The following is an 18,270-nucleotide window of genomic DNA, read 5'->3' as shown; positions in this document are numbered from 1 at the left end:
AGCTTGGAGATTGTAAAGTTGACGCTAAAACTGTAATTTTGTATTGAGTTATGGTCTTATTGAATGAGATGTATTATTGATAGTGATATTCTGTTTATATACAAGAGTAATCGGAGGACTAATTAGATCAATTAGATGAGTTTTCTTGATCTGTAGAATATCAAGTTTCCTTATTCTATCAATTTCTTGTCCTGGATTTACACTATGTAAAGAGTTTTTCAACATTAGGAAAGTGAAAAGAATAAGATATAAAACGTTCCAAACTCCGTAACCCCACCAAAGCAACTTCTATAAATACGTTAGCCAAGAAAATGCTTTCTTTTACGACACAATAAGTTCCAAAACAATTAACCACACAAATACAAAATGAATGAAATGTCGTTCTTTGGTTATAGTTTCATCGTAGTAGCATTATTCTTCGATTTAACTCAAGCCTATCGTCACACTCCCGCTCAACCGCCAAAAGCAAACGCAAACGGTGATGTCAAACCGCAAGAAACGCTCGTGGTTCACAACAAGGCCCGAGCCATGGTCGGAGTCGGACCAATGGTGTGGAACGAAACTCTTGCGACCTATGCACAGAGCTACGCACATGAACGAGCCAGAGACTGTGCCATGAAGCATTCCTTGGGACCATTCGGCGAGAATCTAGCCGCGGGTTGGGGAACGATGAGCGGTCCGGTAGCAACTGAGTATTGGATGACGGAGAAGGAAAATTACGATTATGATAGTAACACGTGTGGTGGTGATGGTGTGTGTGGACACTACACTCAGATCGTGTGGCGTGACTCGGTTCGACTTGGTTGTGCCTCCGTGAGATGTAAGAATGATGAGTATATTTGGGTGATTTGTAGCTATGATCCTCCGGGGAATTACATCGGTCAACGTCCATATTAGTGATTGGATTTTATTATACTGAATCAACAAGATTACTATATATGGTAATTAATGTGATTTAAGAAAAATTCATACTATAACATTTTGTGTCCTTAAATGATAAAAGCATATATAAATGCACACTAGTTTTTTTACCATCAATGTGAGATATGTTTCCATGATATATCAAAGTTGTTGATTTGATTATAATCGACTTCAGAATTCTTACAAATTTTTTCTTTCATTTCGCTCTACAGCAAAAGAAAACATGGACAGTTTAAGATTGAATAACAGAAAAACCCTAGAACAAAATAGAACATTTTCAAAATATGTGAAATATCTTTAATACAGTATATAGCACTTTAATTCAATATACAAAACATATAAGATTTAAAGTTTTTTTTTTTTGCCAAACTTTAAAGTTGAATTTTTATTAATAATATTTTTAGAAAAGGAAAGAAAAGAATTTCCATATAAAGACAGTTTCAAAAGTTGAATCTCGTGTTGGGAGATTTAAAGGACCCTCCTAAAGAGCTATATTGGACTTCTAAACGATACCACTACTTTCCTAAAGTTGTTGTTTTGTTTGATTAACCCAAAACTCTAAGAGAATATTTCTTTCTCGGTGGGTGGAAATATCGTTACCCTACATTTATCTCAACCATGAATAATCAATCTCACCGACATTGAGTATCTACTTATGAATCGAGTTATATATAGTTCACGTGCGTAGTATGTTTCTCTTTACTGAGTTTATTAAATTGATCAAAACCATATTGTTAGAGGTATTTATCGGTTTCGGTTAAGATTGTTCTTTATTATTACAAAGCGTTGTACGTTTTCTCACGGGTGTGCTAAAAGTTCCAATTCGTTAGAGAACGTACTTAAACTCGTAATTTTTTTTTATTTTTTTTTCTTGATTATCTTCCACTCCAAATCCAAAGGAAAGATCGATATAAGTTCAATTACGTAAGAAGTTTTTAGGCATAAGGTTTAATTCGAGTCCGTGACTGACAAATTGTTTCTTTTTTTTATATATACTATTTTATCAAATATTTACTATTTATTTAATATATAAACATACATGTCAAAGACCAATCAGATCCAGTCAATTACTAGAACATTTTTTTTTTGGTCTAATGTTAAATTCAGTTACTAGAAACCATTTGACTACTAAGCATATTTTTTTACTCTACATTACAAAATATTATCCCACAATGATCTTCAGAAATGGTTTACATACGTCGAACAAATATCACGGGTGTTAAATGAAACTCACGAGAGTTAATAGAGATTATATATATACGCGTACGTAACTAAGAAGACTAATCAAAATTCCGATTGGAGATTAACGAACGTTTTTCACTTTGACTTTCTTAATTAATTAATTATTTACCAGAATTTCGTTAAAGGATTTGTAAGGAAACATCTAATTAGTGTGTCTCAGAGAGCAAAATTCTTCTTAATACGAAAATAGTGTCTAAAAATAGATTTCTGTTACTGAACAATCTTTATGGGAATACATTAGTGATGAAGTAGAATATTTTTTTTAGTGATAACTTAATGATAAATATCTTTTGTTACTCTAAAATTAGAATCTCATCCTAATTTCTGTTAATTTAAGCAATTTCGAAGAGCAATATATAGGTTTTACTATTTGATAATTTAACAAAAAGAAAAACAACTTCGTCTTCTTTTTTTGGTTTAATGGTGAATATTGAAAACTTAAAAATAGTCACGAAGCTCTTGTTTTGTTTGAGGCTTACAAAAGGAGATGAAAACCCATCAGAAAAGGAATCTGATAAGTCCTCACGAAAACATAGTTAGTTCCAAACCAATTCTACAACAAAAACAAAAGAGAGAAAATGTCTTTTTCAGGTTATAGCTTCATCGTACTAACATTATTGTCCATCGTCTTAACTCAAATCTATGGTTTGAGAAGCTTTAGCCGAATGGACGATCTCCAACCGGCAGAAACACTAGCGGTTCACAACCAGATTCGAGCTGCGGTCGGGGTTGCTCCATTGGTGTAGGACCAAAAACTTGCTGCCCATGCACAGAGGTACGCTAACGTACGTTCCCAAGACTGCGCCATGAAATATTCCACCGACGGAACGTACGGAGAGAATATAGCCGCCGGGTGGGTCCAACCTATGGACACCATGAGCGGTCCGATCGCAACAAAGTTTTGGTTTACGGAGAAGCCTTATTACAATTATGCCACCAACAAATGCAGTGAACCGTGTGGGCATTATACTCAGATTGTGGCTAATCAATCGACACACCTTGGTTGTGGTACGGTTAGGTGTTTTAAGAATGAGTATGTTTGGGTCGTATGTAACTATGCTCCTAGGCCGATGGGTGATGCTAATACTCGTCCGTACTGATCAATACGGTATAATGTGACTAAATAGAAAATTAAGATAATGGGTAATAGACACGATTATATGCGACATGGGTTTGCAGTTTAGTAGTTTGTATTAGTACATTGTTGATGTTTCAATATTTGGATTCAACTATAAAAGAATGCGTGTTTTGAGTTGAAAGAAATAATAACATGTAATATTGATTCTTTTTGGAAGACTTTACAAATGTGTTTTGAGTTGGACTGCCTAAAAATGATTAAAAACAAACTAAAATGGAAAAAGAGGGATAGAATATGGAAACGCCTAGCTAGAAGAAAGAAAAAAAGGTTTCTTTTGTTATGGTTTGATTATCAGAAAATATTTCGGCAAGACATCTCGTTTGTATATGTCATCCTGAGATTATCCTAGTCATATTATGTTAGGTTGCTCGTCAACAAACAAAACAGTCGCAAATTTAACAAAATCTACGTTTATGGACGGATTGTTTTTTTGTTTCCTAGGTAGATTTACTAAACTTAATAATTATGTAATGTAAATAAGATGTTTATAGCTTTGTTGGTAACTGTTACCCCATGCTAATCTTAACCTTCTGAGGTTTGATCCTCGATATGTGCTTCTTTTTTATTTTATTTTTGGGTGAACGACATGTGTTCCCCTAACAAGTTTCATATATGACCATATCTACACAGATTTCAGATCTCGTTTCCAGTCCACATGAAACGAAAGTTAAACTCCAGTTTCCCCCTAAAACGAAAGTTAAAGATCTCGGTCCCCATATTTTTTAATTTCGTTGTTTATTATTGGTTTACTGTACCGGAAACAACATTAACCGATAAATAAAAACTTCAAAACCGGATTTACCCATAAACCAACCCGAATTAGTACCCGTTAACCCCCAAAGTTCCCCAATTCTAAAAATCTCCAATTCTAGAAATCCCTAAAGCAACAAAAACCCTAGAAACCTAATGAAGAAAAAAGGTTAGAAATAATCAGTTTTAATCTTCAAAAAATTGACAATTCGGTTAAACAAAGTGATGCTTTTACATTTTTTCAAAAGTAATTTGACTAAAGAAACTAAGTGTCAGAATTCAGAAAAACAAATTTATTTAGAAAACTCAAAATGATTGGCTTTAATCTTTCTCTCGTACGTCAACGAAGACGAAACTCTTGTGTTCATCTTCTTTATATATTCACCATTAGCTCTAATCCAAGTCAGATCCAACACATACACGATAAATTCCAAAAGCACTGCTTGGTTTTCTTCACACCAAGTAGGTTCGTACGGGTAAGATCTTGACATAGTCCAAGGCCAGAGAATTCCAATTCCAAATCCGTCTAAAACCTGAAAATCCTTTGTTATAGCTTATATTCATCGAAGGTAAGCAAAAGAGATTTGGGTCATCATGATTTTTTTGCTATGTTTGTCAATCGTATTCATATTAGAGCTCTGACTTATGTTGAAGATTGAAGAAAACAGACGTTGAAGAGATGAAATCGAAACTACGGTTCTAAGATTTTTCAATTTGGGGATTTTTCTCATTCGTATTTATTTGGGTATTTCGGATTGTCAATGACTCGAATCGGATATACATTCGGTTTAATCGACTGGGTTTCTGATTTTGCATCAGATCGGTACAATAAACCAATGATAAACCACGAAATTAGAAAATATGGGGACTGAGGTCTTTAACTTTCGTTTTAGGGGGAACCTGGAGTTTAACTTTCGTTTCATGTGGACTGGAAACGAGGTCCGAAATCTGTGTAGATATGGTCGTATATGAAACTTGTTAGGGAGACACAGGTCGTTCACCCCTTTTTTTAGTTAACTACTGATTTTGTGTTCTATTCAAAAATATGTTCTAGATCCGCCACTGCTTCCGTATTCTTATTTTTTTTTTGCAATAGTACGTAGTCAAAAGGTTTAAATTTCATGAAAATTAACCCACATTTTTTTGTCTAAATAAATATTTACATTTTTAACACAAAAAAAAAAGTCTGAAGTAGGGACACATGATTTTACTAAGAAAGAAATCATCGAACCTTTTATGATCCAATACTAAAAGAGTAAAGAGTCAACAATTACTCTCCGAAAATGAAGGTGAGAACAAATCACGGGTCTTGATTCTTAAATAAAATTCATGTGAGTTATAATATTACAAAGACTTAGAGGGATTATACGTTACTTAAATGGCTTGTTGATACATCTTTTCTTACGAGCAATCAAATCTCGATTTCCGCGGAATTAGCGATCATGTTTCTCGTCACTAATTCTGACTTTTGTGGTTAATTACCTGAATTTCCGAGTAAGCATTTACAACAATTTTCTGATTTTGTCTTTACTCTTTTAGTATAAATTTTCTTTTGGAGTAAATGTTGATGTCCTAAAGTAGTTTTTGGGACCTTTTCATACACATAGGTTAATTAATATATTACAGTAGTATTAAATTAAATGCTGTACATGTTAATGGACTAACGACCATGTACACCTAGCTAGTGATTTAATTTGTGTTAGTGTTGAAAATATGTACGACAACGGACAACTAGATTTTTTTCCATGCAAAATAATGATAAGAATGAATTGACTAGTGTCTGATTAGAGTCGGCTCAAAGCCAAACTGCTGAAACTTGGGTTTGGGGTGCTAGGTGGTTTATAATTGTTTTGGCCACATTTTTCATGTGGACTCATTGGATCAATTGGTGTTAGTATACAAAATCACTCAGTGTGTAACAAAAAGTTTAGGTGAATCCGTAAAGACAAGTCTTATCATTTTCTGTATATTACTACTCATCATTCAAAGCTTTGATTTGATTTGATTTTTTTGATAAACCTTTTTTTTTAAGAAAAAAGAAAAAGAAAACTAATAAATCACAAATCTATAAAATTTTGGGATTTTTTCCTATAAATCTATAAAGTCATAGAACTAACAAAATATATATCTATAAAGTCATAAAATGCACTTGATCTCTTTTTTTTTTTTTGCTATCATATTTTCTTTTGTTAATTCTGAAATTCAAGATTTAATACTAAAATTAGAATTTATTCTAGATTTATATTATTTTTAAGGGATTTCTAAGATTATTGTGTGAGATTATGTGAGATTGACTAATGAATAGAAGAAAGATAAACCTTCCAAATTCGGCTGTACCTTACCGAAAAATAGTTGCAGAGCCTTTCTTAATTATTATTCTAGGCCTACAAAAGGAGGAAGAACAATCAGAATAGAGATCACTGCAGAACCATAAGTCCAAAACATTTTACAAAACCACAACAAAATGTCCTCTTTTCGTTATACTTTCGTCCTACTGACATTACTCTCTGTTTTGTTAACTCGAGCGTATGGTCTACCTAGGGTAAGACCAATCAAAGATGTCCAACCGAGAAAAACGCTAAAGGTTCACAACCAGATCCGAGCCGCGGTCGGGGTGGCTCCACTGAAGTGGAACAAAACCGTAGCGGCCTATGCACAGAAATTTGCAAATAGACAAGCTAAAGCCGGAGTCTGCGACTACAGCTCCATGAGACATTCTGATGGACCTTACGGCGAGAATATCGCCGCGGGATGGGTCCAACCTAAGGACCAAATGAGCGGTCCGATAGCGGCAAAGTATTGGTTGACGGAGAAGCCAAACTACGATCATGCGACCAACAAATGCAAAGATGTTTGCGGACACTACACTCAGATGGTGGCCAATCAATCGTTAAGTCTCGGATGTGGCTCGTTCAGGTGTCATGAGAATGAGTTGATTTATATTGTATGTAACTATTATCCTATGCCAGTGGGTGATGAGAATACCCGTCCTTATTGATTATATTGATGCAAAGAAATGATCCATATGGTAATGTGATTTGACAATTATTAATATGTTAAGTTACTGATCAATATATATGTATAAGAATATAAAACCAAGTTTATGATATACATTGGTTTGTATAAGTTGCTGCTGTGAAATGATTCAGAATAAAATGTGATGTTCAATTGGTTAAACAAATTGTGATTACATATATTTGATATAATAATATATGAACTTTTTGTTATAGATGATTTATAATATTTTCGTAAATTATATTCGGAGTTATTTTCCTTTGTATTTAGTCCGTTGGTATCTAGAGCAATTGTGAAAATGAGTAGCTAAGACATGAAAAATTGTGCATTTAGATAATGATGGTTTATGTTTCTTTTTGAAGAGCATGCCCAATCAATATACAAATAGACACAGCTCTACTGCTCTAGCAGAAAATATGGAGCAAATTTCTGTCTTGGGGAGCTTTATGCTGCGGTTAAAGCGGCTATGAGACTCTAAGCATCCTAGTAGAGTAGATAACGAATTCTATAGACTATATAGCGTGTGGACATCAACATGTCTTTAACTTTAAAATGATTAAAAGTTGTCTAATGGGTCGGTTTAATAGCTTATCATCTTCCTTATTTTAACTTCTAAGTACTAGAGTTAAAGGAATCAAATGATGCGTATGCTTTAACTTTTCAAGAAACACAATGATGCATAGTTTTAAGACACTGTAACTGTAAGTGCAAATGAACCAAAAATGATGCTTTAACACGACGTTGAGTTTTGGGGAATCATTTCATCTGACATATATGGGAGGACATGTTTTGTTTGTATATCGAAATTCGGAAAATGTATGGCTAAGTGGGAATATTGGATATCACATAACTTATTAGAATCAGAAGAGATTGCAAATTTGTCCAAGAAGCATATATCAAGACACTGTAAGCGCAACTCTGAAAATTTCATTGTTGATCAAAAATACAATATAGTATGTGGCAACTGGCAAGTCATACAATCACATTTGATCGTACTAGTGAGCAGAGCCATGCCAAGGTTAATGGTTGACGGAGGCGGTCAAAATTTTTTTTCTCCAACTAAAAAAAACGATGCTTATAATAATAGAAGTAAAAATGTCTACAAAGATAAATTGTCATATGACGAAAATACGAAAAAAAACAAAACATAAAAATAGTTCTAAAGCGTAATTCTTCTTCCTTTCTTCCCAACAAAATCATTAGCCAAACGTTCAAAGTCAACTTCTCTAACCAATGCTCTTTCGATAGATAAGATCGCCAAGTCACTTAACCTTTCTTGTGACATACTCGAACGAAGATAAGATTTTATCAATTTCAGCTTTGAAAAACTTCTTTCCGCAGATGCAACCGAAACTGGAATTGTCAACAATACTTGATAAGCAATCCATGAATTAGGATAACAACCTTCAACTTTTTGCAAGAAGTCTAACACTTCAATAGGCCTCCTAACTTCCTTGGGTAAAGCTTCTCTTAGAATTTTTAGTTCATAAAAGAGATCACTAGCAAGAATATCTGAATGTGTTCCATGAGTTAAAGCATCTTTAAGGTTGGTACAAGATGCCATCAAACTATCATCACTCGCCGACTGCAACTTTTTCAAATCAAACAAAAACCCAAATATTTGTTCATACCTTTGGAATTGTTCGAATCTTGTCTCAAGCGAGTAAAGAGCTTGATCCATGATTTGGATGAAGTAGTCAATTCTGTAAATTTCGAACATAAGTGTTACAAAATTTCTGATTCTAATTTGGGGGAAAACTACAACATGTATAATTAAGAATTACATCAAACCATAGGATAGAACAAGGATAAATAAAGTATCAAACTTACTCTAACGAGTCAATGTTAATACGTTCAAGGCTCAAGAGTAACAGGATTAGAAAAAGTCTTGTGGAAAGAGACGGCGATTAAAAAATAAAGGAAGAGGATTCTCTAACCTAACTTAATAATGCTTTGTTCTGTTTGTTTCCTTATTCTTTGGATTTTTTTTTATTTTTATTTTATTTTCTTATTATTTAGATAAATGCAAATGATCTGTAATATTGGTCTATTAAACTAAGAGTATCTTATAGAAAAATATGCTTCTAAGTTTTTTTTCAAAAATTTTGGACGTAAGCGAAGGTTTCTTTCTTATGCCTTGAGGCACGGCTCTGCTAGTGAGTTATAGTTTCAATGACCAAGGAGTTCCATGCGATACACAATGCACCAAATTTGGTGTGAAGAAGTAAACGTAACTTATCAATTGTTCGAATTTCTGTGGATTTTATGCAATCAGTATTCGTAAAGTAACTTGGTTTTATAAGTCTGTTCTCAATTTCCATGGCATCAAAAGAAAACGTTTAGTCTGTTTACTTCGTTATCTCATAATCCAAATTCAACGGCCACGATCAGCTAGACTACTGTAAATCAGGTGGTCGTGACAGCACAAGATCAACGATCTGAGTTCTTCCTTCTTCGCTCATATGCTAAATTCTGATTGAAACATCTGACGAATTCGTTCTTCCCCTTTCTAATTTGATTCTCCTTGGAACAAACAAGCTCTGTTACAGAGATCAGAGTCGAATCCGTAACACCATTGTTGATTCTCTAAAGCATCTACTGATTTCAATCGTGAAATTAGCCGGTGGTGCATGGAAGCTCCTTTAGCGGAGAGTTAGTTTCAATTTTGATTCATCAATGGCGTCTTGGCTTAAAGCTGCCGAAGGTAAATTCTAATGGTTTATCTGCAACTGAAATTCGTGATAACAAATTTTTGAAGTATCCGTTTTTTTTTCGTCAGATTTATTTGAGGTTGTTGATCGAAGAGCAAAATCAGTGGTTGAAGATCTTTCAGAAGAACAGAACGATTTGCAGTTGCCAGGTACTGTGTGGAGATTAATCTGATAGTACTAAAAGCTTTCTCTTTGGTACTGGTTTGATCTGTATATGAATGATTAGAAACATAGGCATTGTCCTGGAGTTTATCTAAAGCAAAGCTTGATGGTCATGTGTATATGTCTCTTATATTGTGTCTTTCTTTTCTTTGGGGTGGCTAAAGCTTCTGGTAGGAAAGGGTCTCAAGGGAAGAGAACAAGTTCAAAGAAAAAGGTATTTACTGTGGATCTCTTATCTGTAAGTCGATCTCGTTGTTTGGTACATCAATACTCAAGGTGAATTTCTTTGTTGTGGAATGTATTTGTAGGCTCGACAGAAACTTGTAAAAGAAGAATCTTCTAACAAAAGAGATTCTTCTGGTGATCAATCTGGCCCAGGGGTATCACAGTCAGAGGTTCCTCCATCTAAAAGTTCTGTTTCCACTGACGAGACATCTTCTTCAGGGCCTGTCTTGCTGACAAGAGAGATTCACCCGACTGATGCAGATGTCCAGAGTGTTCTATCACTTCCACTATCAGTGGCTGATACAAAAAGTGACGATGCTGCTGTTGTAGCTCAAGAAAGTATTGTGGATGGTGATCGTTCTGAGTCAAAGCATGCTGATGGAGATATTCCAAATGATTCTTTGGTGCAACCATCACCATCTTTACCTGACAAAGAAATTGAGGTCGTTGTCAGTGAGAACCTGATGGATGCTCCCAAAAATGGCACACAACGAGAGTTAGATGATTCTTCAAAAAGAGACGTGGAGAATCTGGATTCTGTAGTGCATGCTCCTTCGGTTAATGAAGGAAATGTGGCTCAAAGCACGGGCGATGAGGTGAAAGTTGGCACTTCAATCAATCTGGAGAAAGAACAGGAACCGAAAGTTCCTGTCACCTCAACCAATCTGAAAAGAGAGCAAGATCGTAGAGCTGATACGACTTCCATGAAGATTCAAGATCAACTTGAAGAGGTTAGTTAGTCTATGGAAAATGAAGAAAAATTAGAAAAGGATGTGTCTGCCACTTGAATTTCCATGTATGTTGTTCTTAAAAGTCTGTTGATCAATCTATCCACTAATGCTAGGCTCAAGGTTTGCTAAAAGCTACAGTTTCCACTGGGCAGTCAAAAGAAGCCAGGTTAGCAAGGGTAAGCTCAAATATCCATTGCTACTTTCCTGCATCAAATTTGTGATAAAGTACTCTTTCATGCCTGTGGTTGGTTCTGAGCAACCTCAGATGTATCCATTTTTTGTCTTCATTTTCCTCTAGGTTTGTGCTGGACTTTCGTCCCGTCTTCAAGAAATTAAAGCGGAAAATGCACAGTTGGAAGAGCTTCTCACTGCAGAGGTAAACTTAAACAGTTTGAGTTTCTTTTGACCCAAATTAGAAAAAGTAAAAGTGATACTTGAAGGTTTTCAGTGCACCTAATTTTATTTCTTCATTTTTATTGTAATAGCAAGAGCTTACCAAGTCATATGAAGCTAGCATTAGACACTTGCAAAAAGATCTGTCAGCTGCTAAAAGTGAAGTGACGAAAGTAGAGTCAAGCATGGTTGAGGCACTAGCAGCTAAAAACTCAGAGATAGAAACACTTGTCAGCGCAATGGATGCCCTTAAAAATCAGGCTGCTCTGAACGAAGGAAAATTGTCGTCTCTCCAGGTTTTTAGGCCTCTCATTTGCTCATTTTTCTTTTTGTGTGCTTCCTATCATAGCTCACCATGAGTCTTTAATGGTCCTAGTTACTTCGTGTCTTCAGTTGCCATTTTCTTTTTCAACCAACCAGCTTTTAGTAAAATCATTTACTACTTTTATCAGGGAGACATGGAGTCTATTATGAGAAACAGAGAATTGGCTGAGACTAGGATGATGCAGGTATTACTATAATTTTTTTCATCAATGACTAACCATAATTTACCGCCGTGTATATACAATTATAAACAGATAAGGTCCTCAGACCATTGAATCAATATTTTCTTATTACAGGCATTGCGGGAGGAGCTTGCCACTACTGAAAGGAGAGCCGAAGAGGAGCGTTCTGCTCATAATGCCACAAAAATGGTTTGTTGCCTGAACGATGCGAAAACTGTTTATAATGAAAACATTATATCAATTTTTTGTTTTACGTGAATTTCTCTTTCTAAGACAGGCTGCCATGGAAAGGGAAAGGGAACTAGAGCACAGGGCTGTGGATGCTTCCACAGCACTTGTTAGAATTCAGGTGAGACAGAATTCTTGGATAGGCACTACTATCACTTCTTTACATTTCAAATAGGCCTTAGTTTCTGAGTGTTGGCTTTCTCTTCTTAAATTGTTTTCTCTTTTTGTCAGCATGGAAATTTAGAAACCCTTTGTATTTTCATATGCCTACATATATGAAAGATGTAAAGATTCTATGTGAAACTCTTGTTTCCCAAAAACTACGTTGATCTGACTTTTTAATTGGCTGGTATTTCAGAGAATTGCTGATGAAAGGACAGCGAAAGTGGCAGATTTTGAACAGAAGGTGGCATTGCTTGAGGTAGATGAACTTATCTTCAATGCAATTTGTTCCTTTGTCTTCATATACTTGAATTTCATTCAAAGAATTGACAAACAATACTCAGGCCGAATGTACATCTCTGAATCAAGAGCTGCAAGATATGGAAGTTCGTGCTCGCAGAGGACAAAAGAAGGCTCCAGATGAAGCAAACCAAGTGATCCAGGTATGTTATATTAAGTTATCATGATTTACATCGTGGAAGTCACCTTCAACAATGAGTTCTTAGCACACTTTCAAATTTTCTTTTAGAAGCAAAAACTATAGAACATATGTCCTAAATGTACATATGTATATGCAAAAAGAACACTTATGCAAAAAGTACATATATTTAAAAAGTATTTATGATCCTTGGCAACTCTGATAACTCATGTATGTGAGTTTAAATCTTCTCTTGGATTTTATGGTGGGTCGTTTTCACATTAGAAATTACATTTGGTTGTCAAAGTCTACTCCAGCTTGTTACATAACCCTTGAAAACAACTTTTATCAGTTTTGAAAAGTTCAGATTTTGGCTAATCCAGAGAAATTACTTTTAATAATGCAGATTCAAGCATGGCAGGACGAAGTGGACCGTGCTCGGCAAGGTCAAAGAGATGCTGAGGAGAAACTTTCTTTGATGGAGGTATGCTTGTTACTTACCTTGGAATTCTTTATAACATGATTTTGGTTATTTACACATGATCTGTTTGATTGTTATAGGCTGAAATGCAAAAGTTAAGGGTTGAAATGGCAGCCATGAAGAGGGATGCAGAACATTACTCACGCCAGGTAATATTATCAGTTTCTGAGAGTCTGTCTTTTCTTGTCAATGTATTAACAGTTTCTGATTTTTTCGTTTCTCCTAGTCTATACTTATGGGACTTCCTAGCTACTACTCTTTTTCTATCAAGTGGCTTAGGCAGACCTGATAGTTCTCTGTTAAACCCCTTGGCGTATTTATTTCATTGAATGCAATAAATTTCATTGCCCAGTAAAAATTCTTATTGAATATTTTGAGGGAAAGACCCATTGCTCTTCTTGTTAACACGGTCTTGTTAATATGACGCATTCATTCGATGGTTGCTAAAACACGGTCTTAATACTCAACTTATTCTGATTTTGCTCGTCAAGTGGTACCTTTAATGCATATGATTATGTAACGTGAGTTTAATCGTTATTCCTCTGACCTAGTAGGAGCATACAGAGCTGGAGAAACGATACCGTGAACTAACAGATTTACTGGTAACGTGAACTCTTGAATGTACTGATTCTATTAATCAAAGTCATATTGGGAAGTTGTCTGATAGCTTCTGGCCACGGGTTTTAATTCAGTACTATAAGCAAACACAACTAGAGACTATGGCGAGTGAGAAGGCTGCAGCAGAGTTTCAGTTGGAAAAAGAGGTCAAACGTCTTCATGAAGCACAGGTCCGTCGTCAAAGCTCTCTATGGTTCATATATGTACCTTTACTTTTCCATGATACTTACAAGAAAGGTTCTAAACTTGTTGATTCAGGTAGAGGTAGAAAAAAGTAGAGTTTCGCGACGCGCATCAGCAACTTGGGAAGAAGATTCTGAGATTAAGACACTTGAGTATGTCTTTTAGCTATGTTCTAATGTGATTTATGATATATATATATCTGCTGAGTTTGTTGTTCGATACTTACAAAATACCATTTCAGGCCTCTTCCATTGTATCACAGACACATGGCTACAGCGAGCACACAGGTAGAGATTTGGGAGCCCATTACGAATTGTCGGCGTTCTCTTTTAACTTTACTCTTATGTTTGCTTTGTTCGCCTTCTGTCTTCAGTTGCAGAATGCAGTGAAACTGTTAGACTCAGGAGCTGTAAGGGCCACTAGGTTCCTTTGGCGGTACCCAATAGCACGGATGTTCCTACTTTTTTACCTTGTAAGGCGCTCGCTTATTTCAATCTCATTCGCCTTACTTGTGAATTTATGGAACATTAAGCTGACATCATTTATGAATTTGCAGGTCTTTGTTCATCTCTTCTTGATGTATCTAATACACCGACTCCAGGTATGCTTGGTCATTTTACATTGAAAATCACATCACAGTCATGGAACTCAACTTGTTGTCGTTCCTAAATCTCGTGTAGGAGCAAGCCGAGGCCCAGGAAGTTGCGGCAATGACCAACAACGTTTTCAGACTATAACAGATTCCATAAGAAAGCAACACATGGTGGTTTTAAGAGATTGCTGAGTAATGTGGAAGAAAGAAGCATAACTATGGATTATAGAGAAGACTTTTAAAACTTTATATATATAGAGGCTGCTTCTTACGATATTCCAATCTAACCTGTTGGTATGTGAAGAACATAATGTTGGTAAATGGGGTTTATACACACTTGATTGATAGGCATGGTTGGTTTTAAAAGCATTTGAATATATATCTGTTGAGCCTATTAAAGTTCGGTTTACTTATTTTCTCTGACGCCCGAACTCGGTTTAGTTTTGGTCACCCTAAGCTGAATATGTATTTTGGCCACCGCCACATCCAACAATCTGTAATAGAATAAGTTCAACTTTCTTTTGTGACTCAAACGAAAATTGCAATTCAGAAAATAGAGATAACAAGAATAAAGGTTCATCAAAACCTTAATAAACAAACAACAAAACCATTTATTTGTAATGGTAAAAGAAGAGGCTTTATTGTCTATAAATATGAATCATATAACCAACCATCTTTATGCTTAACATTGCCGTCTCAACAGCTTCAGATTGGTCATCTGAAGATAGGAATAAAGACAAACGCTTAAGCAGGCAAATCTAATGACAGAAATATCTTCAAGATACAGAGCCAACAAGAGAGAAGAATGCTATTTTACCGATTTAAAGGTGGGATTTTTAAGGGAAAAGCGGCTGGTGTAGGAGCCCCGTTGTTTCGGGATATCCCAACATTATGTTAAGATTCTGCAACGCTTGTCCCGAAGCTCCTTTCACAAGATTATCAATCTGCAACACCAGAGAGCTTTTTATACACAAAGCAATATTGTCGAAAGCTAAAGATGAGTTTATAACAGAGGATGGTTATGCTTAATTACCACTGAGATTATGATAGCTCTTCCAGGAATTCGATCAGGAAAGACACTCATATGACAATAGTTGGATCCTCTAACGTTGTGTGTCCGAGGAACAACTCCTTCATCCAACACTTTGACAAATTCTTCATCCTACAAAACATTTTTGAAACATAATAAGTAACAAAAGTAGTAATTGGCTTACAACATAAGAGTAATCATCACCTCATAAGACGTCTTCAATTGCTGGTGTAAATCTTCGGTTCTAACCCCGGGAGCCATTTCCACATATATAGTCGATTGCATTCCACGGATCTACCCAAACAACTGAGGATCAGTTAATGGGTTTAAGGTTAAAAATTATAGAAATCATGCTAAGATTATTTGTACCATTGGCATGAGATGTGGCGTAAAACTGACTGTTACTTTTGACTGTGCAACATCAGATAATCCCTGTTCAATTTCAGGAACTGCAAAACAAAAGAGATATTGAATTCAAATCATGGCAAAATTTTAACTCATTGTGATAATTAGTTTGTGACATACCATGGCGATGACGGGTGACACCATAAGAAGAAATGCCTTCAGCTATCTCAGAGTAAAGATTTGCCTCCTTAGCACCACGTCCTGATGAAAATTTCATATCAGTCAAGAAACTAGAAACATTGCATCATTGTTCATTGATCACGGAGTAAGCTCAAACCTGCTCCACTAACACCAGATTTTGCATCGATAATGATGTTTTCATGTTTGATGAGATTTGCCTGCACCAAAATCAACACATTGAGTAGAGAGACGGAAGACTAGGCAGTTAAGTAAAATCGCATACCAGAAAAGAATAGAAAAACAAACCTTTAGTAAAGGAACAAGAGGAAGTTGAATCGTAGTCGGGTAACAGCCTGGGTTAGCCACAAGTCGTGCCTTTTTTATGTCCTCCCTTAGTATCTCTGTTAGACCATACACAACTTCTTTCTGAACCCCGTAGGACACTTGGTAAGTATAACCATTATGAACACAACAGACCTAAAATCAAGGAATAACATTGAGAGAAATGTACCTGTAACTCTACTGCCTTGTGAGGCTGACCATACCATTCTTCATATTCTGCAATATTACGCAACCGGAAGTCCTGAAAAGCGTATTTTAGATGGGCTTATAACTGAAAGAAAAGGAACAAAAAAAAAACAGTTCTTCAAGGATTACCGCTGAAAGATCAACGATTTTCAATGCAGTAGGCAGTTCCTTGATGATTTCCTGTTGAAATACACACTCATTTCCGTTAAGCTAAGAAAAGCTTTAAGAAATTGAAATGGAAGAATGAAAGGAAAATGAACCTGAGTTGTTCCGTGAGGTAAACAGCAGAATACAGCATCCACAGTAGAAAAATCTGCATCCTTTACCGAGACCAAAGTAGGTAGTTTCTGTGGACAGTAAAGGTTCAATTATTAATCAATATACACCATCACAAAGTAACATTGAACAGATTCATTTCTTGGTATATTACTAGGGATAGAAATCACTTATACTTGAGCTCTCAGGTGTGGGAAAACGCTTTCCATTGACTGGCCAGCTTTTCTATCAGCAGTCATCAAAGTGACCTGGAAATGCGGATGATTTGCAAGAAGCCTAACGATCTGCAATTCAATAAAGAAGAGTAAACTTACCATCTCATGGGTTTGAATGAAACCTTGAATGCCTCATCCATTCTTTCCCTTGTAATTTTAAACAACTTTAAAGCAACGACTATAAGACTTTTCTCTTCCTTTTATCGAGAAAAGATTAACTTTGCATATGTTTACAGCTTAAGCTAAATTAGAAGGCCAATACCCAAAAAGTCAAAAACTTGCAACAAGATGCATACCACTTAAGCTCTGATTCATTGCAAAACCAAAGAGATCACTAAAACAAACAATTCCAAGAAAATTAAACTTGAAACAGACAGATTCAACATTGCACAAACCTCAGCACCAGTGTAGCCACTTGCACCAAGAAGACCAATCCTAATATCCTTTTCAGGTTTAACAGAACTACTAGCTGAAACTCTGAAGCTCATTGAAGATGGCGAAGCCACATGGGATCCCAAAGTAAGCCTCTTGGCTCGCTTATCCGCTACACAATTTTCCTTTCGCCCTTTTCAAAACAAAGAAAACCCACATTTACATGATTATCAGATTGCAATAACACAACACAAGCTACAATGAGCTTGAATGTGGATTCAGTGGGAAAAAAAACAGAGATTTTGAAGAGTTTTAGGAATTGACCTTGAACCAGCATCCTTGGATTGAACTAAAAGCCGACGCAGTACTCATTATTGGATTCGATTCTGCAAAAAACAAAATTCAGGAACAAAAAAAGACTAATCTTTTTGCTAAGAACAAGAAGAAATTAGCTTCTCTCAATGTGATTTGATATTGAGAGTCAATTATGGTAGTGATGAAACAAATACCCGTAAACTCTTCGTCACTCTCTCTCTCTATACGAAGTGGTCGGAGAAGTTCGACGGAGAAGAAGACAGCAGAAAACCACGACAAAGATTGTGGGACGAAAACGCAAGAACGACGACGTTTCAGCTAGCCCTACTTAAAACCTATCAAAGCGGTGCCGTTTCAGGGATCGAACCCGTTTACTGAACAGGCTACCCGTGGTTCAACCCGGTTTATCGACGAATTAATCGTTTGCAGAAAACGCGATATGTCTTGGCGTTTGCATCGGGTGACGACAAAAATCTGGCATTTTGGTAATTCCCAGACTAAGAGTAAAGGCATTCATGTCAATTACTTGAGTA

General features: G+C 35.8%; 6 protein-coding genes and 1 long non-coding RNA gene across 13 annotated transcripts; 4 read left to right on the top strand and 3 right to left on the bottom strand.

Moving 5' to 3' along the window:
- Positions 1-273: 273 nt before the first annotated feature.
- Positions 274-1,105, top strand: PR-1-LIKE (pathogenesis-related protein-1-like protein). Its single transcript, NM_127557.3, has one exon. It carries the CDS (start codon positions 367-369, stop codon positions 895-897), a length of 531 nt encoding a protein of 176 aa, NP_179589.1. The 5' UTR covers positions 274-366; the 3' UTR covers positions 898-1,105.
- A 1,636-nt stretch (positions 1,106-2,741) lies between these two features.
- AT2G19980 (CAP (Cysteine-rich secretory proteins, Antigen 5, and Pathogenesis-related 1 protein) superfamily protein) lies at positions 2,742-3,426 on the top strand (the record flags this gene model as incomplete). Its single annotated transcript, NM_127556.2, has 2 exons — positions 2,742-2,885; positions 2,910-3,426. The coding sequence occupies 2 exons, from the start codon at positions 2,742-2,744 to the stop codon at positions 3,261-3,263; spliced, it is 498 nt and encodes a 165-aa protein (NP_179588.1). The 3' UTR covers positions 3,264-3,426.
- Positions 3,427-6,337: 2,911 nt separating this feature from the next.
- On the top strand, positions 6,338-7,263 carry AT2G19970 (CAP (Cysteine-rich secretory proteins, Antigen 5, and Pathogenesis-related 1 protein) superfamily protein). Its single transcript, NM_127555.4, has one exon. It carries the CDS (start codon positions 6,516-6,518, stop codon positions 7,047-7,049), a length of 534 nt encoding a protein of 177 aa, NP_179587.1. The 5' UTR covers positions 6,338-6,515; the 3' UTR covers positions 7,050-7,263.
- A 565-nt stretch (positions 7,264-7,828) lies between these two features.
- Positions 7,829-8,112, bottom strand: AT2G07255. The gene has a single exon (NR_140201.1). It is a non-coding gene; the product is annotated as an other RNA (long non-coding RNA).
- AT2G19960 (hAT family dimerization domain-containing protein) lies at positions 8,111-8,997 on the bottom strand. 4 transcript variants are annotated; one of them, NM_001335655.1, is made up of 3 exons: positions 8,897-8,997; positions 8,698-8,769; positions 8,219-8,419 (listed from the first exon to the last, which is right to left on the bottom strand). In NM_001335655.1, exons 2-3 carry the CDS (start codon positions 8,745-8,747, stop codon positions 8,329-8,331), a joined length of 141 nt encoding a protein of 46 aa, NP_001324658.1. In that variant the 5' UTR covers positions 8,748-8,769; positions 8,897-8,997; the 3' UTR covers positions 8,219-8,328. The 4 variants fall into 4 exon arrangements, with proteins under 4 accessions (NP_001324659.1, NP_179586.2, NP_001324658.1 ...); NM_001335656.1 differs by lacking the exon at positions 8,897-8,997 and having other exon boundaries at positions 8,111-8,419; positions 8,698-8,803; NM_001335654.1 differs by having other exon boundaries at positions 8,219-8,769.
- A 190-nt stretch (positions 8,998-9,187) lies between these two features.
- GC1 (golgin Putative 1) lies at positions 9,188-14,991 on the top strand. 2 transcript variants are annotated; one of them, NM_001202627.2, is made up of 21 exons: positions 9,188-9,770; positions 9,846-9,926; positions 10,104-10,153; positions 10,248-10,895; positions 11,009-11,071; positions 11,194-11,271; positions 11,381-11,584; positions 11,741-11,797; positions 11,909-11,983; positions 12,072-12,143; positions 12,381-12,443; positions 12,529-12,627; positions 13,009-13,086; positions 13,164-13,232; positions 13,638-13,685; positions 13,776-13,871; positions 13,960-14,036; positions 14,126-14,171; positions 14,258-14,356; positions 14,441-14,485; positions 14,565-14,991. In NM_001202627.2, exons 1-21 carry the CDS (start codon positions 9,743-9,745, stop codon positions 14,619-14,621), a joined length of 2,133 nt encoding a protein of 710 aa, NP_001189556.1. In that variant the 5' UTR covers positions 9,188-9,742; the 3' UTR covers positions 14,622-14,991. The 2 variants fall into 2 exon arrangements, with proteins under 2 accessions (NP_001189556.1, NP_179585.3); NM_127553.3 differs by having other exon boundaries at positions 9,557-9,770; positions 10,257-10,895; positions 14,565-14,869.
- AT2G19940 (Putative N-acetyl-gamma-glutamyl-phosphate reductase) lies at positions 14,845-18,036 on the bottom strand. Of its 3 annotated transcripts, NM_127552.8 has the most exon segments (15): positions 14,845-15,194; positions 15,294-15,420; positions 15,510-15,638; positions 15,711-15,800; positions 15,876-15,955; positions 16,032-16,112; positions 16,189-16,249; positions 16,338-16,457; positions 16,543-16,614; positions 16,689-16,739; positions 16,820-16,906; positions 17,012-17,119; positions 17,446-17,615; positions 17,747-17,808; positions 17,932-18,036. In NM_127552.8, coding segments are annotated over 13 exon segments (1,170 nt in total). In that variant the 5' UTR covers positions 17,760-17,808; positions 17,932-18,036; the 3' UTR covers positions 14,845-15,194; positions 15,294-15,312.
- Positions 18,037-18,270: the final 234 nt, after the last annotated feature.

Source organism: Arabidopsis thaliana, chromosome 2 (assembly GCF_000001735.4).
Source record: "Arabidopsis thaliana chromosome 2, partial sequence".
Taxonomy (NCBI): domain Eukaryota; kingdom Viridiplantae; phylum Streptophyta; class Magnoliopsida; order Brassicales; family Brassicaceae; genus Arabidopsis; species Arabidopsis thaliana.
The sequence above is the reverse complement of the archived record's forward strand: the minus strand, read 5'-3'. Positions and strand labels throughout refer to the sequence as shown.